We start from the raw sequence: 26,424 nt of genomic DNA, 5'->3' as shown, positions 1-26,424 counted from the left end.
AGTGCCCAGTAGAGCTGTTACAAAAAGTTTGCCTCTTTGGCATGACCAAAATAATCAGGCAAGTATTTGATAGCTGGAAAGAATGGATAGCATGGTACCGTAGGCTGCAGATAGCATGCAAGATTCTAGGAGTTCCAACAAAACCTGTGATAAAAAGAATAATAATAACAATTATAATAATAATAATCAACATTCATACATGCATCTATGTCAACACTCAGCTACACTCATGAACCGTAATATTTGTGCCTTCATTGACTTGTTTTTAGTTCTATGGTCTATTGTGTCTGGCAGCAATTTTCATCTGACTACAAGAGAGAGAAAGCACACTGTAAGGGTTGTATTGTCCCTTGCATAAAGATTTTGCTTTTCCATTGGCACTGGACAGAAGGAAGAATGAAGAAGTTTAGAAATAGCAACCAAACAGAATGAATGCTTATCTTATATTATTCTTATCCAAACTAGGTCAAGCTAAAATAAAAGATTGTTCCTCCTTGATCAACCCTGACCTATATTTAACATGAGAAGGTTAAAGAAGTTAGTTCCTTCCCATAAAAATCCTAGTGCAACAGGCTAGAACAATAGGCTGAGGACTTGTAGGAAACAGTGGATTCGGTTTCAAATCCTAGTTTAGAAAGTTGGTAGCTATTTGCTACATCACTCCCCTCTGAGAGAATCTTGCAGGAATGTTCACTATGCGAAGATTGAAGAACATTCAAAATTGGAAAAATTTCTAGTCGAATTGTGCCTGTTGTGGTAAATGCATTAAAACAAGTGCAGAAGCCAAGTGAATCTGGCATTGTGGTCGTGTATATTTATTGTGGGTAAGCAAGATGACAAAGTGTAAAAGACATGCTGGTGCATTGAGACAGGCAAACTTTCTCTATATATATATATATACCATGACCATCCTGGGATGGTAAGTTGTGCCTGGAAATAAGGGCGCAGGGAGCATGATCAGCATTCCATAATTTGAAAAGACATCTGATGTATGTTGCATCAGGAAAAGACCTGAGTAGGCACAGACATGGAAAACAAGTCAATGAAGGCAAAAGGTGAGAACTGTAGGACTAAACTCTTGAACCTAGCATCCAAACATGACCATTCGTCAAATCCTGAAACTAGAAATAAAATGATTAACTGATACTAAAACTACGTCTCTGTCTATCTGTCAGTCTGTCTCTCTCACTCTCTTTCTCTGTCACACTCTCTCTCTCGCGCGCACACACACACGCACACACACACACACACACACACACACACACACACACACACACATACAACCAGCTGTCAGATGGAAAATCCTGGGATTCTTATTTTATAGTCTACAGATACCTTCTATTTGGTTAATATAACTCGGAACAAATTATAATACCTCTTGCGCCTATATCCGATTAGGTGTTGCTCATAACGAATTCTCAAATACCTTTATATTTTTGTAAGCAAAAATGTATTGTTTACCAGTTATCTCCTTTGATCAGCTCATCTAATCACATACATGATCTATTGACCATCACGCCGTTTTTAGAACAAAACTATTTCTTTTCAAACATAAATATTTATTGCCTGGTGCATCAGCATGGCCGCAGCTCTGAGCTGAAACTTAAAAAAAAAAAAAAAAAAAAAAAATACACAAGAAGCATAAGAACAGTCACTCCCTGTGACAAATACAGTGAAATTAGCTAGGAGTGTCATTATTGGCGATTGCAATCACACGTATACAACACAACGCGCGCGCGCTAACACACACACACACACACACGCATAGAACAATAGTGTGTATACATGAAATAAAAAAATAAAACGAAGTGTAATCAGAGTGCGTGCGCACACACGTACACATATACACACTAGCACATTCACACTTTCACAAAGGCAGACGGACGTAGTAGGCTATATATTCAACAGATTTAATATAGCTCACTCGTCACTTAATGCCCTCAGTCTTACGGTAAAAATGAACAAAACATTGGTTAACGAAGGACCAAGATGGTTAATGATTGTAAGTTATTGTCATTATTTGTTGATAATGTCTACTTTTCTTTCTATTTTAACGTATTCCATAATATTTTGAGAACTTGTGATGTTTTTGTTTACATTCTAGATAGTAGTAATAACTTATTTAGCCCCAGGTGAGATCAGATTGATCAGACCCATGATTAAAAGCATTCTGTCCTTGATCGCCGATTGTTTTGTTTTCGTCAGGTAGGTTCAGGTATAGTGTTTCTCGGACCAGATTATCCAGTGTTTCCGTTTCCTTTTTAAGGTGATAAGGTTGAGTTTGAGAGATTTGGTTGCTATTTCTGACAAATCAATCCAACATGTAAGTGTTGAAGGAAGCTCGTGCTAAGATTTAATTTGGTAGCAATTATATAATGTTCTGGATTTTTATTTTTGATAGTTAATGCATAACTTTATTGAGGTAGTAGTTTTTACACTATCAATCAACTGTAGTCAATGAGCGCCTGAAATAGGTAAACAAAAAGTACTAGATTTCGTTCGACTTATTCCTTTTAGCGTGAAATTTTAAACTGCACACTAACTTTTTGCTGGTTTGTTTTTAACAATGCAATTTTTTGGACGGTCTTTGGAATTTTTGCTTTGAACATCATTCTTGCTGGCATTCTTTATAAAAAAAAAAAAAATATATATATATAATAATAATAAATTAAGGAAAAGTTTGTACTTCAATGACCCAGTTGTCGTCACACCCAACCCGCCCCTATTGTAGCTAATACTGCTTTCAAATTTTGGCACAAGGCCAGTAGTTTCGGGGGAGAGAGTGCTCAGCTGGTATTTTATTGGTCCCGAAAGGATGAAAGGCAAAATTGACCCCGTCGGAAATTGAACTGTGTTGCTAATATTACTCTTCAATTCTTTTTTAACATCCCACACCAAATCTATACGCATTTCTATATGGAGACTTTGAAAGCATCTATAGTGATACAGTTCTATATTTAAGAGATGAGGAATTATGTACATTATTTACATTTGACGGATATTTGTCCTCATCTTGTTTGTTGTTAACACAACATTTCGGCTGATATACCCTCCAGCTTTCATCAGGCGTCTCGGGGAAATTTCGAATCTGAGTTATCATTCCTAAGATATTTTTCGATGTTATTATTATTATTATTATTATTATTATTATTATTATTATTATTCGGGTTACTGCCTGGAATTGAATTCGGAATCTTGGAGTCAGTAGCCCGTGCTCTTAACCACTACAGGCATATGGCTACTAACCCCAAGATTCCGAGTTCGATTCTAGGCAGTAACCGGAATAATAATAATAACATCGAAAAATACCTTAGGAATGAGAACCCAGGTTCGAAATTTCCCCAAGGCACTTGATGAAAGCTGGAGGGTATACCAGCCAAAACGTGTTAACAACAAACAAGATGAGGACAAATACCCGTCAAATGTAAATAAAGTATGTATAGTGATGTTGGGGTTATCCATACATACACACACACTTCACTTCACACAAGGACACATCTAGAGACACACATCCACACATATGGAGATACACATCCATACATACAGACACAGTACATAGTCACAAAAAAGCCCATACACACACACACAGACACACTCAAACATGCACACACAAGGAGACAGAAGTGCGCGCACACACACACACACACAAAACACACACACGAACACAAAGACAGGAATATGCAGAATACATACATTCAAACGTACACACATACATATCTATACATACGCACACACACATATACATGCATACATACATTTACATGCATGCATACATATATACATACATGCATACATGTATATGCGCACACACACTGACCCACACACATGCACACAAACAAACAAAAATAACACAGCTCGGATGACAGACAGAGTCTAACTATTGAAAAGGTTGCAAGATGCAATGAAAATTTTAGGAAAAATAATTAGGTAAATGAGTGGAAACTGTCAGTGAGTGTGTTAAATAATAAGGCACTAAAAGCGAATGACTCTCCCCAGACACAACAAAATATGCTTCAACACATGATCTCACATAAAGAATCTTGCAAACCAAATCCAAAAAACGAAAAAGTATATAAATGTTTTATTTGTATTTATATGTATAGATATGTATGTGTGTACGTTTGAATGTATGTATTCTGCATATTCCTGTCTTTGTGTTTGTGTTCGTGTGTGTGTTTTGTGTGTGTGTGTGTGTGTGTGCACGCACTTCTGTCTCCTTGTGTGTGCATGCTTGAGTGTGTCTGTGTGTGTGTATGGGCTTTTTTGTGACTATGTACTGTGTCTGTATGTATGGATGTGTATCTCCATATGTGTGGATGTGTGTCTCTAGATGTGTCCTTGTGTGAAGTGAAGTGTGTGTGTATGTATGGTCATATATTTACATTTTCATCCTTAATATGAAACAACATTGTAAATTTTCAGAAAATGAAACAAAACAAAATATATATGATGGGAAAGGGTTGCATGAATGGTGCATGGCAAACTGGCAAAAAACAAGAAGTATCTCTTTTGCTTACGGGTCTGTTCAGAGTTCCTTTCTTCTGTATTTCCCGTTGAGGAAGACTCTGGAGCCAGAAGCTCTGTGTCTAGGAATCCATTAGTGGGTAACAATGGGCAGATATGGTGTTCAATGAATTTGCCCTTAGAAGTTGAAATAAGTCACAAGCATACCCAAACTAACCTATAGTTCGTGTATGCCTAATCACTGCTTGGCGCTGATACTGCTGAGTTCTTTCTGACTGGGCACTCCAACAGTGCAACTCAGTCAATGTTGTTGACTGTTTCTTTGTTAAAGCTAAAGCTTTGAATCTGCTCCAAGGTTATCTCTCTTCGGTATTTCCCATTGAGGAAGGCTAAAGAGCCAGAAACTATGTGTCTGGGAATCTGAAAGTAACACTGGGCAGACATGGTGTTTTTACAGCTTTTACCATAAGAGAGAACTTTTTCTCTACTCTAGCTGCACTGAATTTGCCTTGAGAAGTTGTAATATGTCAAAAACATATTTTAACTGACTTAAATAAGTACAAAAGCTAATAATTTTTAGTGTCTCACACAATGAAATTTACAATCTCAGTTTTGAAAAGTGTGGTAAAATATTCACTTACTTTGATGATAGTCATGTCCATGTAAAATTTGTGAAACATCAATTGATGATGTTTGCTGTTCAAGGGTTAAACACATCAAACATATACTAAATATATTCATAAACAAACAAAAAATATTGCAGTTGAAGGTTCTTTAATCCTAGTCCATTTCTGATTTACAAAGAAAAATAATTTAAACTATCTTTTAATTAGAAAAAAAAAATTGTTTGATAAATTCAAAATTATTGATATTCAAAATGTAAAAATGTGAAGGAGGTTAAAAAAAAAAAAAGCACAGAATAAATAGTGAGTGAGGTGGGTGGTGGGTGGGGTGTTGTTTAACATTTATGTTAAAATAGAAATATTAAGCATGGATGTGTGGTTAAAGAGTTTGCTTTGCAATCAATTTTGATCTTCATCATCATTATAATTATCATCATTATTATTGTAATCATCCTCATCATTTAATGCCCATCTTCCATGCTAGCATGGGTTGGATGGCTTGACAGGAACTGGCAAGGCCAGGGGTCGCACTAGGTTCCATAGTTTGCCTTAGCTTGGTTTCTACAGCTGATTGCCATTCCCAATGCCAACCACCTCCCAGAGTATACTGTCTGCTTTTTACATGGCATCATCACCAGTGCTCTTTATGTGGCACCATCACCAGTGCTTTTTCCGAGGCACCATCACCAGTGATTTTTACATGGCACCAGCAGAGGAATTACATGTGGACAGACAGAAACTATGCAACTGAATTCAGTGTCTTTGTCTGCAAGTGTTGTGAAAGTGTAAACTTTTATCCTAGCAGAAAATATAAGAAAATAAGTGATTTCTTCAATGAAAGTGAGCACAGATATTGCTCTAAATCTTGCAGTGTACCTTCATTACAAGGGATCTGAAGCAAAGAAAAACAGAAAATATAGTTCCTTTCCATTTGATTTGAAATCTTGTGGAATTGATGTATTCAAGATTGTTGATGTATATTTCAAAATTCCAGGCATTGATTTGAGTTGGGTTGACTATATTTCGGGGTGTCTGTTGTTGAGACTCCAGCATGTAAATTCATATTACTTACTCTGTAATCCAATGCTGGAACCTAAACTGGATCAAAATTATCAAAGCTGTTAAAGGGGAGGTACTAAACATGTGACTGTTTTGTGATTTATGGAAATATGAGAAATCTAGGAATCTGGGTACTCTAATCGCCTTTTACACACAGAAATGAGGTGACTTTTATATGGAGATTTTCTTAACATACTTTGTGCTCTCAATACTTAAAACCTTTTTGGTAGACCAAAAACATATCCTTTTAGCTAAGTTCAGTAACTCCCTTTGGCTAGCACACTTCTTATTTTGGTTTATATTTATTCTTGAATGTAACAATTAATTGAAGGAATTGAATGAAGAAAACATCAACATTATTCTCAGTAAGAGACAAAATTTTAGCATTTGACATAAAGCATTTGCATTAGAACCAGGAAGTGGTTCAAAAACACAAGGCTGCTTTTCTAAAATTTGCAGAAATTTTAGAAGATTGCAAAAGTATTAATTTGGTGACATGATGGAGTCAGTTGAAAGCTATCTTATCAACATCAAACATTGGTTTTCTGATTACTTCCTTGGGTTGATTCAGTTAATGTCAGTTGGGCTGTGAATCCCTTTAACTTGTAAAATTGCTGATGCCCTTGAAGGATCTGGAGCTTTGGCTGAGGCACTTCTTGAATTTCTCTCTAACTGTAAAATACTCATGAAATTTCAGAACAAAGCAGGCCTCATCTTTTTGGCTGTCAAAACATGCTAAAACTCATAATTGCACATATGAAAGCAACAAATAATTGCTGTCTTTAATGAAAGGATTTTCTAGTTTTGAACTTGAAAATAAAGTATAGAAATCTATTAAACACTGAAGATATTACCCAACTTGCTCTCCATCAGATAAACTTAATTTTAATGTTCTCATGTAAAAAAAAATGAACCAGTATTGTTTTTCCAAAACCAAAAGAGAGGTTATTTTGAATGAAACTTGTCAGTTCTTTAATCTATTAATTTTTTTTATGTACTATTTTTATATCAGTCTGCCTGGATTTTTTATTATTATTTCTCTATACTAATACTTGTGAATTTGAATGTTGATTTACAATAAGTCTTTGTTGAAAAGTCTTTTTATTGTGCATTTTCTAGAGAGGCTGTTTCAAATTATCTATACTTAATTGAGTAATTTTACTCATGTACTTCTGCAATGAAGTATTTAAGTTTACAATGAATCACTTTTTAAGGGTGTACGTCAAGGTACTTATAGAGTTTTGAAGCAACTTCTCTGGGAATGAAAACATGAGAGGTAATTAATTTTTTGCTTTCTTCTTTAACTTTTAAATGAATTCCTTGAAACATTAATAGTAAGAATTTATTCCATGTAGAAGAATCTGACTGATCTTTAAGAGATACTGTAAGATGATTGAAATATTCAGTGACATCACTGACTCGAATTATTAACAGAATTCTTGTGCAACCACTCAATTTCTTAAGTTTACAAAATAGATTTGATTTGATTTAGTTCCTTTGTAAATTGTAATGGTATGGGTATATGCTGGGGGTAGGGGGGTTGAAATGAGAAATCTATTGCTGTATACAAGCTGCAGCTTCTGCTTTGGCAATAATTTTAAAGGGTGAAATGACTTTTGCCCATCAGCTCTATCTGCCTGTGCTTTTAACAAGTATGAAAATCCCTGAGGTGAAGAGAGAGGGCTTATGGCAGTGTTTCCCGAACATTCCGTGCCAAATTGCAATATCGCCCACCTTTTGGCCAAAAAATGCTCCATCGCCTACCTGTGTAAAAAAAGACCCTGACATCCCCTGCCAACACAAAATCTCCTAGCCCCCCCCCTATCATTTTGACACACACACTATATCGTAGACTCATTGTCCTGTTTGGACTAAATATGCAGTTGTTTACAAATCCATTATTGTGGGTTTACTTTTGCTATTAGTGTCAATAAAATTCTTACATTAACTCTATATTTTTCAGACAGATTAACTGCTGGAAACTTGTGCTTTCTTTTACACTGATTTTCATTTTTCCCAAATGAACCATTGATCAGAACTACTGATGCAAAAATAATTAATGATTGTATTATAAAGGAAAAGAATAAAACTTTTTTAATGAGAACCATGTGTATAGTGTGATGCAGGTAGTGCAGATACATTTGGTTTCAAACTTATCAACTTTAGCCGCAAGTCTCCTCATTATGTCACATCCAGTCCAATTCTTTTATGGGAAAGCAAAGTTCCAACATGGTTAAAACTAGATTCAACCAGGTATAAGGTAGGGAAAGCAAGCAAAAGTAATTTCAGATGTTTCCACAGACTGGGGTAGGAATTCAATATACTTTGATGGTACCACAAACCTTTGCCATTATGGCAATATCACATTGTGGTGTCATTGTCATTTTGTAATTCTACCAATTCCTCTTGAACGTCATCCTTGCAATCGACTGCATCGACCTCAAATGGATTGCTATACCAATTTGGAATATTCAGCGCAATAACATCTTGAAATCGCTCCACCGTGTTATCGTGCAATGATTGTAAATAGTTGCGATATGTAGTTAAATCCTCATCAACCAATTCATCTTTCAAAGAATCGAGTTGTGGAAATTGATGGAATTAACGTTTTGAAATGTTAGTCTTAAACAACACCAATTTCGAAATGAAGGTAGTGATAAATGATTTACAATCAACGAGAGTTTTTCTGTTTCCTTGCAATAACTTATTCAAATCATTTAATTTTGTGAATATATCACAAAGAAAAAAGACATAGCACCTTGCAGCCATCAATGAAGTGGATAATGGAGTATCTTTAAAGAAAGATATGATTATATGAAACAGTTCAACAAAGCGTAAAGCACAATTTCCTTTTGACAGCCACCACACTTTGGTATGGTATAAGAGTTTAGTATGGTCTTCATCATTTCTCAGACAGAGTTGATGGAAAAGTCAATCAGCCAAGGGAGTGGACTTCAATTTGTTCCCAGTCTTAATAACTAACTGTAGCGCACATTCACTCGTCTGTTCATATTTTTTGCCACTACATGCTGCCGGTGTGCCAAGCAATGAACGGTTAGTATCTGGTGGGAAATTTCATGCTTTAGGAGAACTGAAAAGCCCCTGTATTTTTCTATCATCGAAGGGGCTCCATCAGTCACACAGGCAAGAATATTACTGAGTGGGATATTATGTTCAAAAAGGAAAGATTTAAGAGTGAGAAAAATAGTTGCACCTTTTGAATCAAGTGGAAATTTCTCTGTGAACAACATTTCCTCACAAGGTTGAAGGTCTTTACTGAAATACCGAACATATACCATCATCAAACATTGATTTCCGCAACAGTTGATTCATCCACTCGAATAGAAAATTCAGAACACTGGAGAATATTAATGAGCTAACGTTTGACATTGTTATCCATTTTATTGATACTTTAAGAAATCGTGTTATTACTAAGTGGGATCTTCATAATGTTGTGAGGTTTTTCGTGCATAACACTTGACAAAACCTCTTCAATAACTGGGCAAAGTCATGTTTCTCCAATTGTGTGAGACTTCTCAGACTTAGAAAAAAGCAATACAATGTTGTATGATGCAATCAACCTATCATTTTCCTGTTAACTAGTTTCCTTAAGTAGCATGTTGAATGTTTGTATTTACTTTTTGAAAGAGCTCACTTACAAAAAGTATGATAATGGCTTGTCCTTGTCAGAATGCATCAAAGTGATACTTCATGCATGAAGGTTTCATTGCTTCATTGGTCAATGTCTGATGGCAAAGAAGGCACATTGGTAACTGACAGTTCTGAGGAGAGGGAATAAATCCAAACGATAAATAATCATTACTGTACTGTTGACAAATTTTCTTGACTGGAGGCATCAGTAAAGTGAAAATATGAAAACGAATTTCTACAGATGGTGTCAGAAAGGCAGTATGGTATTCCCAAAGAGAAGCAGAAGTCAATAGAGCAGAGTCAGATGACATGTCTTTACTGGAGCAAATACGGATCTAGTTCGTTTGGCTGCCAGCATTTCAAAAATTAGAGTCTATTGAAAATTTTAATATTTGGCACATTAATGTACCTTTCCAAGCTAAATTGCTGGAGTTATTCAACTGTTACCAGAAAAATGTTTTTAAAAAGTTATAGAGATTTAAACTTTGATCATTTTCACCCAGTCAAGAAACATGATTTCAAAGCTGTCATTTTGTGCATGACTGCACATTGTGTTAATATTCTGAAAATAGCGCTTGTGTTTTGATATGAAACCACAGAATTACACACGACATATAACCCCTCATAACTTTTTCATTTTTCAGATTTTCAGGAAATTTTTGCAAATTTGAATTCTATATGCAGGACTTCATACGATTATGCAAAAAAAAAAAAAAATTGTAGTAGAGTGTGATTTAAGGCCTAGGCCTATTTGGCTGCTATTTTTAGCATGCACGACAACCATCTCAATGACTGTGACAAAAATATTTGCCCGATAAACAAGTCTGTGTTTATGCGAGTAGTCAAATCAATAAAAGTGCATCCTTATTCTAGGCATGCCTAGATATCAGTAAATGCAGACTTAATTTCTAAAAATTCATTGTCACCCACAAAATGTTCATATCACCTGCCAAAATCTCAAATTGCCCACCATTTTCTAGAAATTTGCCCATCATCCACTTGTAAGTTGAAATTGCCCACTTTGGGAAGCAATGGCCTATGGTGTTGAGGTTTACATGATAAAATCTCACATCTGGTGATGTGAATGACTAAAGGTGATTTAATATCTTTTACTTTTTCTTGTTATTGGACTGTGGTCATACCAGGGCACCATCTCCAAAGGTTTTGCTTACAGCACTTGGGTTTTGCTTACAGCACTTGGGTTTTGCTTACAGCACTTGGGTTTTGCTTACAGCACTTAGGATAAGCAATAACTTATCTATGCACTAACTTAACTTGATGTTTTTTAACATCATTGATTGGATGAGAAACAGCGTTTTCAACAATGTCAATAAACCTTCACATCCTGGCAAGAAACACAACTTCTCATGCAATGCTATACAACATTTGTTAACTTCAGTCTAATCAGCTATGTCATGATGTAGATTGAACGACAATGCTTTTCCAGTTGGTGAGGTACCAAGTTGAAATATACCAAACCAGATACAAGTTGAAAATGCATCAATTCTTTATTATCTTCCTGATTAGTTGTGATTTTTGTGAGAGCCACCAGTCTGTGTATTTATATGCACAGGTGAGAGGATGTCAGCACCTGAATTATCAGTTCATTTGCTATAACGAATGTCATTTCATTACAAAGATAAATAATCTAAGTATTGAATTTTCCAAGGAAAGTATTTGTTTGGAATAAAACAGAAAAGTTTGATCCCAAAAGACATCACAAGTATTTCATTCAAAGCCAGAGAAGCTGCTAAACAACTGTTGTCCAAATGTACAGCGCACCCACTCTCTGCAGGATGCAACTGTTTAGAAAATAATGATAGAAGTTGCCAATTACCACTGCAGCATTGCTGGCAAGACTACTCTGATACTCAAATTTGAAGTTTCTGCAAACATTACAAGCGCATGTGTATCTGCATGGTGAGACATTTGCTTCCCAACTACATGGTCCTGGGTTTAGTCCCATTGTGTGGCACCTTGGGTAAGTGTCTTCTACTATGTTATCAATATCAAACATTATATATATATATATATATATATATATATATATATATATATATATATATATATAAGAAAGCTCATTGTGTGGGTGTATAAATATATATATATATATATATATATATATATATATATATATATATACATATATGTATGTATATATATGTATGTATATATATATATATACATATATATATATATGTATGTATATATATATATATATATATATATATATATATATATATATATATATGGGAGAATTTATGAAAAAACAACAGCCGAAGACAAGTGGTGTAAACAACAAATAGATGTATTAGTTTAACGCTTGGGAATAGAGAAAGTCTTTGACGTTTTGAGCTACGCTCTTCAACTGAAAGGAACACAGACAGAAATAAGGAGAGAGACAAGGAGAAAAAAATATATAAATGTAGTGGTCAGCGATCTATCATGGCGAATGATATATATATATATATATATATATGTATATATTTACATACAAAGTATGGAGGTTTAGTTCACAAGTGATCTAAATGATTAGGTACACTAGGTAAGTGCTGTAACGGGTTACTAGGGCTTCAAAGTTGTAGCCAAGATGGTAGTTGTGGGGCCATTGCATATTTCCGTTATAGTGAATATATAATTGTTTAAGAGGACAACAAACGTTAAGGCAAGGCAAACATCTCAAGTCATATACGTTATCATTGGAAAAAATTCAAAGACTTACGGCTGTTTCTGGGATATTCTGTCATCAGAGACAAATAGGGAAAATGAGAAGGGTATAGATTAATGAAATGATAGCATAGAGAACAGGTGTAAAGGAATAAGGAGATGAAGAGAGAGAAGAAAAAAGGAACATAAAAGTTCACAGTTCAACTTTACCCCACATCAAAGGAGATTTATATAGAGATGATGCATTGTTAATTACAACTGGCCTAACAAAATCTGCATTAGAAAAAAAACTAGAAAATGCTAACATAAATTCTTCACCAACTTCAGCCTATCTATCTCTTTTGAAAACTCCTACAGGACAGCAAAATTTCCAGATGTTACTTTAAATTTAAACTCTTCACTATACTTTCCATATCATAAACCCGGTCAATATCTTAAATACATCAACACAGAATCTAGCCACCATAAAATCTACTTTCGAGAACATAATCAAAGGCATATCCATCAGAACATCCGATCTATCCGCCACTGAGGAAATCGTCAATAACTACGCCAACTACTATAACCAAGCTCTAGCTGTTAGTGGTTTCTCCCAGAAGATTAGATTTATACCCAACACTAGACTTAAGGAACACCTCTCAAAACTTAGCTCTGGACAAATGCGCACAAATATTGGAAATCCAACCCATCCTACTATGATCAGTCAATCTCGCCCACCTAGCACCCGCACACATAACACTAGATCTACGAGCACTAATATTAGCATTAGACCTCCCAACTCTCTAACACTCACTAGGAATTACACCTCCCTTAACTTGCCTAATAAAAGCGGCAGGAGATCTATTCTCTGGTATACACCTCCATTCGCTTTAAATGTTAAGGGCCTTACTAAAGCATTCTTTAGAATAGTAGAGTCCAATTTCCCATGTAACAACAAGTACCATTCTATCTTTAACAGATCCACTTTGAAATTATCCTATTCACCTGCACCAAATATAGAATCTATTATCACCTCATCTAACAAACAAACTTAGCTCCTACTACTTAAATACATACAACCCTACCATAGACCTACACAACAGAAATACTAACACCAATCACAATAACATATCTAATGCCCCTGGTCTAGACACAGTGGGAGTGAGAGTGCCATAGTGTTTATTAACATAATAGTGCTTAAAATTATGTTAATCGTACTAATTAAAAGTTTGTCATAGTAACTGACCAATTATATCGAAAACTGGATTTTGGTCAATCTCATTACGAGCAATAAGTGGTTGGTCTTTACAACATATCAGTAAGTAAATAATTGTAATTAATTGATGGGCATTTTATTACAACGATGAGGTTCCTGTTTATCTAATCAATGGAACAGTCTGCTTGTAAAATTAATGTGCAAGTGGTAGAGTACTCCACAGACATGCATACCATTAACGTAGTTCTCAGGGAGATTAGCCTCACATGAAATGTAACAAGGCTGGCCCCTTTAAGTTACAACTACAACTCATTTTTGCCAGCTGAGTGGACTGCAGCAAGGTGCCTTGCTCAAGAACACAGTGTGCCACCGGGAATCATACTCATGACCTTATGATCATGGGCTGAATACCCCTAACCACTGAACCATGCACCTTCACTCTCTTAACCCTAGAGAAAAGGACTGAAGTGATAGAGACAGGGAAAAAGGAAAGCCTCAGCCATTTAAAATGGTAATTAGACTGAAATACGATCGATCTTTTCTACCTTCTTTACTTTTAACAATGAAAGTGATTTAGTAATGAAGAGAGGGAAAGTCATTCAGGTGTTTAGGTTTTCCTTCTGGAAGTTCTAGAAGGATTGAGTGTTAGTTCCCTATTCTTTCCCCCACCCCTGATATTTATTCTCCTTGTTTGATAGTTCTTCGTGTCTTAGTTGATGCGGAAGATCATGTCTTTTTTCAGGGACGTTTAATGTTTTCTCTACAAACTACAAACAAACCCCCGCTCCCTTTGGTATTTTTCATACTAAAATTAATGCAAATTTTGAACAGCATGTAGCTGTGAAAAGAGCCCAGAAAAATGGGAAAACCCCCTACAAAATGGGTGGGGGAGAAAAGTTGCCAACAGGTAGCTACATGAAATTCAACTCTGTACTTTATAGAGTGTCTTCTACTATAGCCTCGGGCTGACCAAAGCCTTGTGAGCAGATTTGTTGATGAAAACTGAAAAAAAGCCCATCGTATATATATATATATATATATATATATATATATATATATATATATATATATATATATATATATGTGTGTGTGTGTGTGTGTGTGTGCATTTGTGTGTGTGTGTGTGTGTGTGTGTGCATTTATGTGTTTGTGTCTGTGTTTGTCCCCCCACCACCATCACTTGACAACCAATGTTTGTGTTTGCACCCCTGTAACTTAACAGTTCAGCAGAAGAGACTGATAGCATAAGCACCAAGCTTACAGGGAATAAGTCCTGGGATTGATTTCTTCGACTAAAGAGTGGTGCTCCAGCATGGCCACTGTCAAATGACTGAAACAAGTAAAAGAATAAAAGAATACCAGAAGACCATTCCGTACCACTAAACCGAGAAGATTCTATGAATATGTGCGATGTATTTTAAGGTTAAATAGTAATTCTGTTTACGTTTGTGTAACAGATATTTTGGTTGAATTATATATTTATCGGTTTTACACTTCTTTCTATATTCTGGAAGTGTCACAATATAGAAACATGTCTCATAGCACCAGCACACAATTTACAGATGCTTTACATCTTTTGTTTTCCATGAAGTTGTCACAGGTCCAGCTAGTTTTTATTATTATTTATTGTCTTTGCACAGCTTCTAATGCTGGAGATGTACTATGGTGCCAGATGTTCACTACCAGTGAACTAAGGTAACACCCGTTATTTTTTTACCACCATCTGGAGTAGTCAAGCCGTTCCAAGCAGTGCTGTTTTCTGAAAGTGCTCCACCCTTATTGCAGCCCCAATTTGTTTCATGTACTTCCCAAGATTTCTGCTCACAGTTTCCAGGTCTCCAACAATTATTGGTACTACTACCACCTTTTCCATCGACCACAACTGCTTAACCTCCCAAGCTAACCTATCATATCTATTGACTTTTCTTTCTTCCTTATCGCATACCTTGTTGTCAGCTGGGCATGCTTTCTTTCTCAACGCTATGTCTGGTTTCCTATTCTCTATCTCATGGTCACACTGAATCATAAAATTCCATAGGATCTTTGCATTATCATTTTCAATGATGCCTTTGAGTTTATGTTCATACCTCTTTTTTGCTCTGTCAAGTCCATTCTTGTTGCAAGTATAGAAACACCTCTCATGGTACCAGCACACAATGTACAGATGCTTACATTTTTTGTTTTCTGTGAGGTTTTTATGGATCCAGCTAGTTATTATTGTTAAACCCTTTGCAACCTTCATCCTGTCTTTGTCCTTACATGTTTTTAATTTATATTAGCCCTTGTGGCCAATAAAACCAGAATTAATTATTATTATTATTATTATTATTATTATTATTATTATTATTATTATTATTGTTCAGTAGTTTTATTTTTATAACGTGCTTTAACTTCACTACCGAGCGCAGCTCTGTGTGCCTTGGGTATGTGCTGTGGTTTGCTGTGATGCTCTTATGGTTACTGTATTGAAAGTGTTTTGCGTAGGATGTGTGCAGTGCCCAGTAGTGCAATTTTCTGTATGTTATATATATTTGTAAATCCTGGTGTTTTTGTTATGTATTTGTCTGAATATTTTTTTATTATACCTAAGGCACCTACTATGATAGGAATTGTTTCTGTTTTTAGATTCCACATTCGGGTTACCTCTATTTCCAGGTCTTTGTATTTTGAAAGTTTTTCCATTTCTTTTAGGGAAACGTTGTCGTCTGCTGGTATTGATACATCAATTAGAAAACATTTTTTTTCTTCATGATCTTTGACAACTATATCTGGTCTATTTGCCTTAATTTCTCTATCTGTGTGTATTGGCATATCTCAGAGTATGGTTGCTTTCTCGTTTTCTGTGACCTTTTCTGGCGTGTGTTTATACCATCTTTTTTCTGTTGTTATTCCATAGTGTTGGCATAGCTTCCAGTGTATATAGGTCCCAGCTCTGTCGTGTCTGTGGATATATTCCTTCTTAGCCAGGACTGGGCAGCCAGAGATAATATGATTTATTGTTTCTTGTCGATCTCCACATATTCTACAGTTACTTGTTATATTTCTTTTCATTATGTGTTTTTGGTAATTTCTGGTGGGGAGGCTTTGGTCTTGTGCAGCAATTAAAAATCCTTCAGTCTCTGCTTTGAGTCCTGAGCTTCTCAACCATTGCTGGGATTTTTCTCTGTCTATTTCTTTCGCATTTAGTTTAGCCCAGTATTTACCATTCTTGCCATCGTTTTATCGTGGTCCGTTGCTGTTCTAGTTTTAGTTTGGATTTCATTTGTTTTATAGCTTTTGTTGTTTCTTCTTCTTCTTCGTATTTGTTAGGTAGTATGATTTCTTGTTTGTATTTGTCAGCTTCCTTAAATACTGAAAACAGTATTTTGTTTTGCTCGTGTTTTGTGGCTATTTGTATTAGTTTTCCTTGCTTCTGGAGTAGGTATTTTTGCAGTCCTATGGTGGTTATCTTATAATAGTTTTCCAGCTGTATAAGACCCCTGCCACCTTCTGTGCGTTGTATATATAGCCTTTCTATGTCAGATTTTGGGTGGTGCATCCTATATCCTGTCATTATTTTTCTTGTTTTCCTGTCTATTTTAGATAGTTCGTCTAGTGTCCAGTTAAGGATATTGTATCTGTAGCTTATAACTGGGACAGCTAAAGTGTTGATACCCATTATCTTGTTTTTAGCATTGAGCTCTGTTTTTAGTATTGATCTAATAGTACTCTTTCTTTATTTTTTCTTTCATTTGTGTGTGTTGTATCCTATCTAGTTCATTGACTCCTAAATATTTGTATGGTTGGCTTTTGTCTAGTTCTCTTATTTCATTGGCTTTATCTAGTGTGATGTTGCTACTTTTAACTAATTTTCCTCTTTTCAGGGTTGCTTTGGCACATTTTTCTAATCTGAATTTCATATCTATTTTCTTGGTAAAGCTATGTACTGTCTGTAGTAGTGTTTCCAGCTCTTTGTCATTTTTAGCGTATAATTTTAGGTCATCCATATATAAAAGGTGGCTGACTGTTTTCCCGTAACATTTGTAACCGCATCCAGTTCTATTTAGCAATTCAGTTAAAGGTGTGAGTGCCAGGCAGAACAGGAGTGGAGAGAGTGTGTCTCCCTGGAATATTCCTCTTCTAATGGGGATGGCTTTCGTTTTCACAAGTCCCTCTTTTGTTTGGAGCTGTAGAACTGCCTGCCATTTGTTCATTGAGTGCCTTATGTATTTTACAATAATTGGTGCCACCTTGTTTATGGCTAGTGTTTCCATAATCTACGTGTGGGGAACACTGTCGAAAGCCTTTTGGTAGTCCACCCAGGCCATACTGAGGCCTTTTTCCTTCTGCAGCTGTCTCCAGTTATGGCTTTATTGATCAATAATTGATCTTTACAGCCATATGAGCCCTTGCAGCATCCCTTCTGCTCTTCTGGAAACAGGTTGTTATTTTCCAGGTGCTTACTCAATCTCTGCGATATTATTGCAGTAAACTCAATCTCTGCAATATTATTGCAGTAATTATTATTATTATTATTATTATTATTATTATTATTATTATTATGATTATTATTATTATTATTATTATTATTATTATTATTATTATTATGATTATTATTATTATTATTATTATGCTTATGCCTTCATAACACAGCGTAGGTAAAAGTGCACCAGAGTCTTTAGTCATCTATCAAGTCCCAACAAGGACCTCAGACAGATAATACTTTCCTTAAGATGTGCACTGTGCCCAATAAGGCTGCTTTTTGCAAGACATCAATGTTGCATGGGATTTCCAGTTGCCTTAAGAAGTCTTGAAGTTTCAATGGAATTGAGTCCAGCACTCCAATCACCACTGGTATCACTTTTACATTACTCTCTCACATTCCATATAGTCTTGTCATTTCCACTTTCAATTCGGAGTACTTGGTGATTTTGTCAACCACTTTACTCACAACACTCATGTCATTTGGTATGGTTACATCAATGATCTGACAGTATTTGTCTCTCTTATTCAATATGACAATATCTGGCGGATGGTGTTCGATTACACAATCCGCCAGAAAATCATAGTCCCAGAGTATCATTACTTTTCCATCCTCCTGCATAACTTTACTTGGGACATACTCGTACCAGTTCTGTTACTTCATCTTGGTATTTACGGCATAAGAGCCAATGAAGATACACACAGACTTTATCGTGGCAGTGCTTGTATTCTTTTTGTGGAAGGCTCTCACATCTACTTACAAAGTGGGTCACATTTTCCACACTCTTTCCACAGAGTCTGCATTTCTGGGTGTCAGAAGTTTTATAAACGTTATACTTCACTGAATTGGTAGCAAGAGCCTGGTCTTGTGCAGCAATGATCAGGCTTTTGGTGGTACGCATTAAATCACCTCGTTCGAGCCATGCCCACAGTGCTGTATCATGCTTAACGTCTTGTGTATTCCTTGCAAACTGTCCATGCATTTTCATTTCAAGAAGGTCTTCTTTTCTCTTCTCAGCTCTTTGGTTAAACTCTGCCTTGCACATCATTTCATCTGCATTTACACCCATATCTTTCGCAGCATATTGCAGCAGGTCTTCATCACTATTTATCAAATACTCAGCAAGCATTCTCCTTTCACTCCTTATACAATGGTCTATACTAATTAGTCCTTTTCCACCATTCTTTCTTTTCATATACAGTCTGTTTATGTTTGCTTTGGGATGTAGTGCCCCATGCAGCATCATCAACTTTCTCGTCCTTCTATCCAGTGCTTATATTTCCTCCTTAGTCCATTTGAGGATGGACGCACTATATCTGACCACCGCAACTGCCCAGATATTCATTGCAGTAATCAAATGTTTGACATTCAGGTTGGATTTCAACACCATCTTCACTCTTTTCTGATATCCCTCATTGACCTTGACTTTCATTTCTCTGTGTAGAATGTCATCCAGCTCTAAAATCCCTAAATATCTATACCCACTACTATCGAGTTCACCCATGGTCTCTCCTGATGGTAACTGCAATCCTCTGCAGTCTGCTTTCTTCCCTCTTTTCATATTAAGTGCTAAGCATTTGGTGATCCCAAATTCCATACCGATGTCCCTACCACACTTCTGGACAGTTTCGGTTAAAGAATCTATCTGTTTTTCAGATTTCCCAAACAATTTCAGGTCATCCATAAACAGATGGTTCGATGATAGGCCTTTCTTCCCACATTGGTAACCCATCTTAACTTTCCTAATTGTCATTGTTATGGGTATTAGTATAATAACAAAAAGTAACAAAGAAAATGAGTCACCTTGGAAGATTCCCTGTTCAACATTAACTTCTCCAAGGAATACATTACTTGAGGTCAATTTGGTTTTCCATTCTTTCATGCCTTGCATCAGAAAATTTGTGATGTTGTCAGCAACACCAAACATCTGCAGGCATTCAATGATCCAAGAATGAGGCACCATATCATATGCCTTCTTAAAGTCAATCCAAGCCATAGACATGTTTTATGATGTTTTTCACAATGCCTCAAAACTGTTTTATCTATGACCAGGTGATCCTTGGTACCCTGAGAACTCTTCCTACATCCTTTTTGTTCCCTTGATAGTATTTCGTCCTGTGCCAGGAAAGCGTATGTTTCTGCCGCACTTATTCCAGTGAGTATCTTCCAGATTATGTTTAGGCATGCTATGGGACGGTAGTTTCCCATAATATTCCCCTTTCTTCTATCTTTCATTACAAATGTTGTCCTCCCAGTCACCATCCATGCGGGGACTGTACATTTCTTGACACACTCATTCAATTGGGCTGCTAGTCTTTCATGCACCGCATAGCATCTTTTCAGCCAGAAGCCATGAATCCCATCCAGTCCGGGGGGTTTCCAGTTAGGCACTTTACCCACTTGTTCTTTCACATCACCCGTGCTTATGACAATATTCCTTTGTTTCTTTCCTCCTTGTAATTCTGCCTCGATAGTTCTTATCCACATTGCATCTATTTTATGCACCATGTTGTTTCCCCATAATCTGCTCCAGAACTCCTTGGCTTGATTTGTATCAGGAGCAACATTTTCCCCATTGTCTCCTAACGTTTGGAAGAATTCGGGTTAGTTTTGAACAATATGTTCTCCTTGAACTGCTTCTTTCTGTTCACAAATCTTCTGATCTTCTGGCTTTTTGCTATGATCCTCTGTTTTAAATGCTCTGTTACTGCATCAAACCTGTTCTTCATTATATTATACTAGCAGAAATATCCAGCGTTGCCTGGATTAAAGAAAATAATTAAATTCGAAAATGCCTTTTAGATCTCTAACATGACACATGGATTATGCAGTTCTCAACAGTAATTAGCTGAGGTACAAACTATTAATGTCAATAACATATTTTGTCCAATATTCTCACTGTTAAAATTATTAAAAAAAACAGGTAGTTCTTTGTCTTTGCAATCACCTTCAATTGTCAGTACTTATTTGAAACACATTTAACCTGAAAATGCATAAACTTGAGAAGAACCAGCCTGCAGGCACTCCTCTCCTGTTAAAAAGTACATCAACTCCATGCAAAATACATTTAAATGAGCATTCATTATAACGGCATTCCCACATGCATTCTTTTCAAGTTATTTCGATGTTACACTCGCTTGCCCTAAGCCTTATTGCACGCAAATGGAGAAAACGTTCACTGCGTATATATCGATAGCTGTATGCCAGCGTCTAACAGCTTTGGCTTTTTAATGCACAAAAAATTGAAATTATTTTTTTTCTGTGCCTCTGATTAAAATTTTCGAAAAACAAACCCAGCCACATTACTTGGAAAAAAATAATCTTTATTGTGCTGGTTTTTCGTAAAATTTTGCACATGGGAAAGGCAACAAAATCGCCCCTCCCCACTTTGAATGGGATATTCCTATCTTAAAAAGTAATAATCGGTTATCTCAGTAATCATGGGAGTTGGAGGGCAATAAAAATCTCCTGAACATGAGCGGACCATGCTGCCGCTCTGTGCTGAATTTCACGCGATTCCACTGCACCGTTCTCGAGTGAATCTGCCAACACTCAATCAATCAATCAATCAATCAAGCAATCAAGAACACTGCAATTTATAGTATAGATTTCTTCTCTAATTTTTCTCAGTCGTTTTTTTTTCCCATTTTCCCACTTTCCTCTAAACCATTGCTCAATTTTTCCCACATTATGTCCCTTTCAATCCATTGTTTCCACTATGGTTCTTTTGCTCCACCAATTTTTGTTCTCTTAAATTGTAATTTCTCCTCAACAAGTAATGTAATAGCTCAGAGAAGATTCCTTGTTTGTGTTATGTCCTCCGTCTGGATGTATGGTATAACAATATTTCTCTTTTGTGTTACTTTATTTATCATACTCCTATCTGCCCTTCTCATGGGGATTTTTTACTTCTAGAGCATTCATCAAGTATTAGATAGTTGAAAAGAACAGAAAGCTCTTTATCATTTCTAGCGTATAATTTTAGGTCATCCATATATAAAAGGTGGCTGATTGTTTTGCCGTAACATTTGTATCCGCATCTAGTTCTATTTAGCAAGTCAGTTAAAGGTGTGAGTGCCAGGCAGAACAGGAGTGGAGAGAGCATGTCTCCTTGGAATATTCCTCTTCTAAAGGGGATGGCTTTCGTTTTCACCAGTCCTTCTTTTGTTTGGAGCTGTAGCACTGTCTGCCATTTATTCATAGAGTATCTTATGTATTTTATAATAATTGGTGCCACCTTGTTTATGGCTAGTGTTTCGAGGATCCACTTGTGGGGAACACTGTCAAAAGCCTTTTGGTAGTCGATCCAGGCCATACTAAGGCCTTTCTTCTTTCTGTGGCTGTCTTCAGTTATGGCTTTATCGATCATTAATTGATCTTTACAGCCGTATGAGCCCTTGCAGCATCCCTTCTGCTCTTCTGGAAACAGGTGGTTATCTTCCAGGTGCTTACTCAATCTCTGCGATATTATTGCAGTAAAGGCTTTGTAGATTGTAGGGAGACAGGTTATAGGTCTGTAGTTTTGTCGTTTTTCCATTTCCGTGGATTTGGGAATTAAGATGGTTTTTCCCTTTTGTGAATCATTCAGGCATTGTCTCTGGCTCTGCTAGTATGTTGTTAAAGTTTTCAGCCAGCTTTTTGTGCATTCCTGTCAGATATTTTAACCAGAAGTTGGGGATCTTGTTGTACCCAGGTGCCTTCCAGTTGCTTAGTCTTTGCAGTGCCTGGGTGACCTCTTCAGTTGTTATAGGGGTCCAGAGTTGCTCAAGTGCTAAGTTATTATTATTATTTTTTTTTTTTTTCTTTCTTCAAATTTTCTTCCATTTCTCGCTGAGTGTTTTCCGTACACCTAGGGCAGAGAAACTCGTATGCATTCCCAGTTTACACACGCAAATTCATAGGTAAAATATGTTTTTAAAAAAAAAAAAAATTCATGAATGGATGTTGTTTTCACAGTGACAATGCTCTTCTCAGTACATGAGTCGTTCCAGTTAACACAAATTTTTTTTTTTTGCACTTCCTGTAGGGATGGTAAACCTGGTATCATTTTTAAATAGGTTTCAGTACCTTTTTTTTTTTTCTTTTATCATTCCTAGAGATCCTACAATCACTGGTACGGTAGTCGCATTGAGATGCCACATTTTTCCGATTTCTATTAGCAAGTCTTTATATTTACTGATCTTGTCAAATTCTTTCGCTGCTATATTATGATCACAGGGAATACTCATGTCAATTAATAAACACGTCTTCTTTGTCTGATCTTTTATGATAATATCCGGTTTAATAGCTTTTATAGCCTTGTCGGTATGTACGGGGAAGTTATTATTATTATTATTATTATTATTATTATTATTATTATCATGATCATGATCGTCATCATCACCATCACCACCACCACCATCATCATCATCATCATCATCATCATTATCATTATCATTATTATTATTATTATTATTATTATTATTATTATTATTAAGGCAGTGAGCTGGCAGAATTGTTAGTACACTGGACAAAGTGCTTAGTGGCATTTTGTCCATTTTTACATTCTGATTTCAAATTCTGCCAAGTTTGAGTTTTGCCTTTCATCCTTTTGGGATTGGTGAAATAGGTACCAACTGAGTGCTGGGGTAGATGTAACAGAATAGTTCCCCCCCATAAAATTTCAGACTTTGTGCCTATAGTAGAAAAGATTATTATTATTAGATCACCTATTTTAAAATGTGTTATATTTTCTCTGTAACTAGTTACGCATCTATATTCTTTTTTAGGGACCAGCTACAGCAGCTAAGAGGATTCGAAACCGAATCCATAGTTTTATCAATTGTCAGATAAATTTCTGGCCTTTTGTTTTCTCCTCTTTACACTTGGAGATTCATGAGAATAAGTTGACCTCTGACACCTTCTCTGGTCATAGAAAGGTCAATTGTATGTTTTAGGTTGATCTACTTTAATTGCCATACTTTAAAAATAATCAATCGTTTTTTGGACATTACGTTTGGTCAATAAGCATTCCAGTACCGAATAGAGGAGAGAGAGACAACACACTGCTTATACTCTCTGTTTGACAATACAAATCTCATCCTTTCTCTCTCTCTCTCTCTCTCTCTCTCTCTCTCTCTCTCTCTCTCTCTCTCTCTCTCTCTCTCTCTCTCTCTCTCTATCTATCTATCTATCTCTATCTCTCTCTCTGCGCAGGCAATAAAGCTAGCTCCAACATGCAAAGAATCCATGGAACCTGAAAGTATTTTACTGCAACAGACTAGTAACATGTGTATACACAAAAGAAATGATGCAATGACATTTATTTTATATTTGTAATGACATTATAATCAATTAAATAAATGGCCAACTTCATAATTAATTGTTCTTCACTCATTCATTTCTCCGCTGCATCATCATCATCATTCAAACTTCATTGTTACTTTTGACTTCTTTCCCAATTATGATGTCATACTTCTAATAACTGTGGAGTCGCAATGGCCCAGTGGTTAGGGTAGCGGATTCGCGGTCAGAGGATCGCGGTTTCGATTCCCAGACAGGGCGTTGTGTGTGTTTATTGAGCGAAAACACCTGAAGATCCACGAGGCTCCGGCAGTGGGTGGTGATGACCCCTGTTGTACTCTTTCACCTCAACTTTTTCTCACTCTTTCTTCCTGTTTCTTGAGTAAAGCTGTGATGGACTGGCATCCCGTCCAGCTGGGGGGAACACATACGCCATAGAAACCGGGAAACTGGGCCCATGAGCCTGGCTAGGCTTTGAAAGGGTGCATAAATAAAAAAAAAAACCCTTCTGATAACTAATGTATAAATTTTTCCTCTAAACATACAAATTAAGAGAGACTAATTATTTCCCTTCGAGAGTCATTAATGTTTACAGCTAAGTTTCTCTTTCCTTTCTCTATGGAAGTTTCAATTAACATTTTAATTTTTGTTTATGTGTCAATCAGTTCTTTTCTTAAATTTCAGAACCTTAATATGGTTCTTAATATCTGTAGGAAACTTTGACTGACAAAATGTTGCAGAAATATTTCATTGTTATACATTTTCCTGAGCATAAAATTATGGCGGTTGATTTCATTTTCATTTTTATGTTTGATTGTAAGCGACTCATGTGTGTAACATGTGTACAGACCTCATTTTCAACCAATGAGAGTACATGTAGTAATTCTAAAAAAATTCTGTACCGATGGCTTTATAAGTGACTGAATTTTCTGTGCTGTGATGCAAATAACCTACTGATCTGCAACACCAACTTCACAAAGCCAGCCACCTCATAACCTATCAATCAAGTGACTCTGCCAGCCAGCTCATAACCTATCAATCAGGTGACTCTGCCAGCCAGATTGATTTCATTCCCACCAGACACGGGATGCATGGTTGCTCTTAAATAAAGACCCTCCCTGGTGAAGAATATACCCCTCCCCCCAGCATAGACTAGTTATTAGTGACTTTAAATTTGAGGCTAGAAGGATACCAAAAAGTAAACCAATCTGGAAAAGAAGGACTTGGAAGCTAAAGAACCCTTCACATGGTCAGAGATTTAGGGATATCCTTACCAAGAAATTTGATGATAGGAAGGAGGTGCTACAGTCCTGTGACATAGAAGACAGCTGGGAATTCCTGCATGACAGCTTGCTGAGTGGCACAGACCAAATCTGTGGCTGGTGCAAAGTCTCTTTTCAGATCTAGGGTAACATGGTGGAGAAACAATACTGTAGACAGAGCTGTTAGAGCAAAGAAACAAGTTTGGAATGCTTGGAAGAGTGGGGTTAACAGGAGAATGTATCAGATAGCTAGAAGGGAAGCTAGGAGACAGGTATATATAGCCAAGGGAGTAGCAGAAAAAAGTTTGCCAATGTTAATGATGTGAGGACCAAAAAACTGAAGTATTTTGGATTGCAAGACAATGTGTGAGAGAAAACCATGATGTCATAGGAGAGAAATGTGTCTGCATGGATGATAGTGCCCTTGCGTTTAATGATTCTGCTAAGAAAGAGGCTTTGGGGAAGCCATTATGAAAGACTGCTGAATGTAGAGAATAAATGGGAGGAGGGGAGTGTGCCAAAGGTTGACCCTGTTGAGGGACCAGCTACCCAAATCAACAGTACCTTGGTAGATAAAGCAATTAAGGATATGAAGATAGAAAAAGCACCTGGCCCATCAGGAATCACCGCTGAGATGCTTAAAATATTGGGTGGTGTGGGTTATGGTCTTGTCACCTGCATCGTAAATCAGGTAGTTCATAAAGGCGTCATACCCAATGACTGGTGTAGCAGCACCATAGTCAACTGCTACAAGGGTAA

The 26,424-nt window shown here is 36.4% G+C and overlaps 1 protein-coding gene and 1 long non-coding RNA gene across 5 annotated transcripts in view; one reads left to right on the top strand and one right to left on the bottom strand.

Moving 5' to 3' along the window:
- Positions 1-1,618, bottom strand: part of LOC128250477 (uncharacterized) — a 79,047-nt gene extending 77,429 nt beyond the window's left edge. Inside the window, exon 1 of one of the 3 annotated variants that reach the window (XR_016237762.1) lies at positions 1,462-1,618. This is a non-coding gene — a long non-coding RNA (uncharacterized LOC128250477). The remainder of the gene's footprint in view (positions 1-1,461) is intronic. The other 2 variants (XR_008266499.2, XR_016237761.1) reach the window with 2 other exon arrangements.
- A 243-nt stretch (positions 1,619-1,861) lies between these two features.
- The window catches only part of LOC106873617 (NADPH oxidase 2), a 71,231-nt gene continuing 46,668 nt past the window's right edge, over positions 1,862-26,424 (top strand). For both annotated transcript variants that reach the window (XM_089338818.1, XM_014921063.3), the window contains exon 1: positions 1,862-2,002. In XM_089338818.1, coding sequence (XP_089194944.1) covers positions 1,958-2,002 — 45 coding nt within the window. In that variant the 5' untranslated portion in view covers positions 1,862-1,957. The remainder of the gene's footprint in view (positions 2,003-26,424) is intronic.

This window comes from Octopus bimaculoides, chromosome 21, assembly GCF_046866305.1.
Source record: "Octopus bimaculoides isolate indiv1 chromosome 21, ASM4686630v1, whole genome shotgun sequence".
Lineage (NCBI taxonomy): Eukaryota > Metazoa > Mollusca > Cephalopoda > Octopoda > Octopodidae > Octopus > Octopus bimaculoides.
Note: the sequence above shows the minus strand (reverse complement) of the source record. Positions and strands in the feature narration are given on the sequence as shown.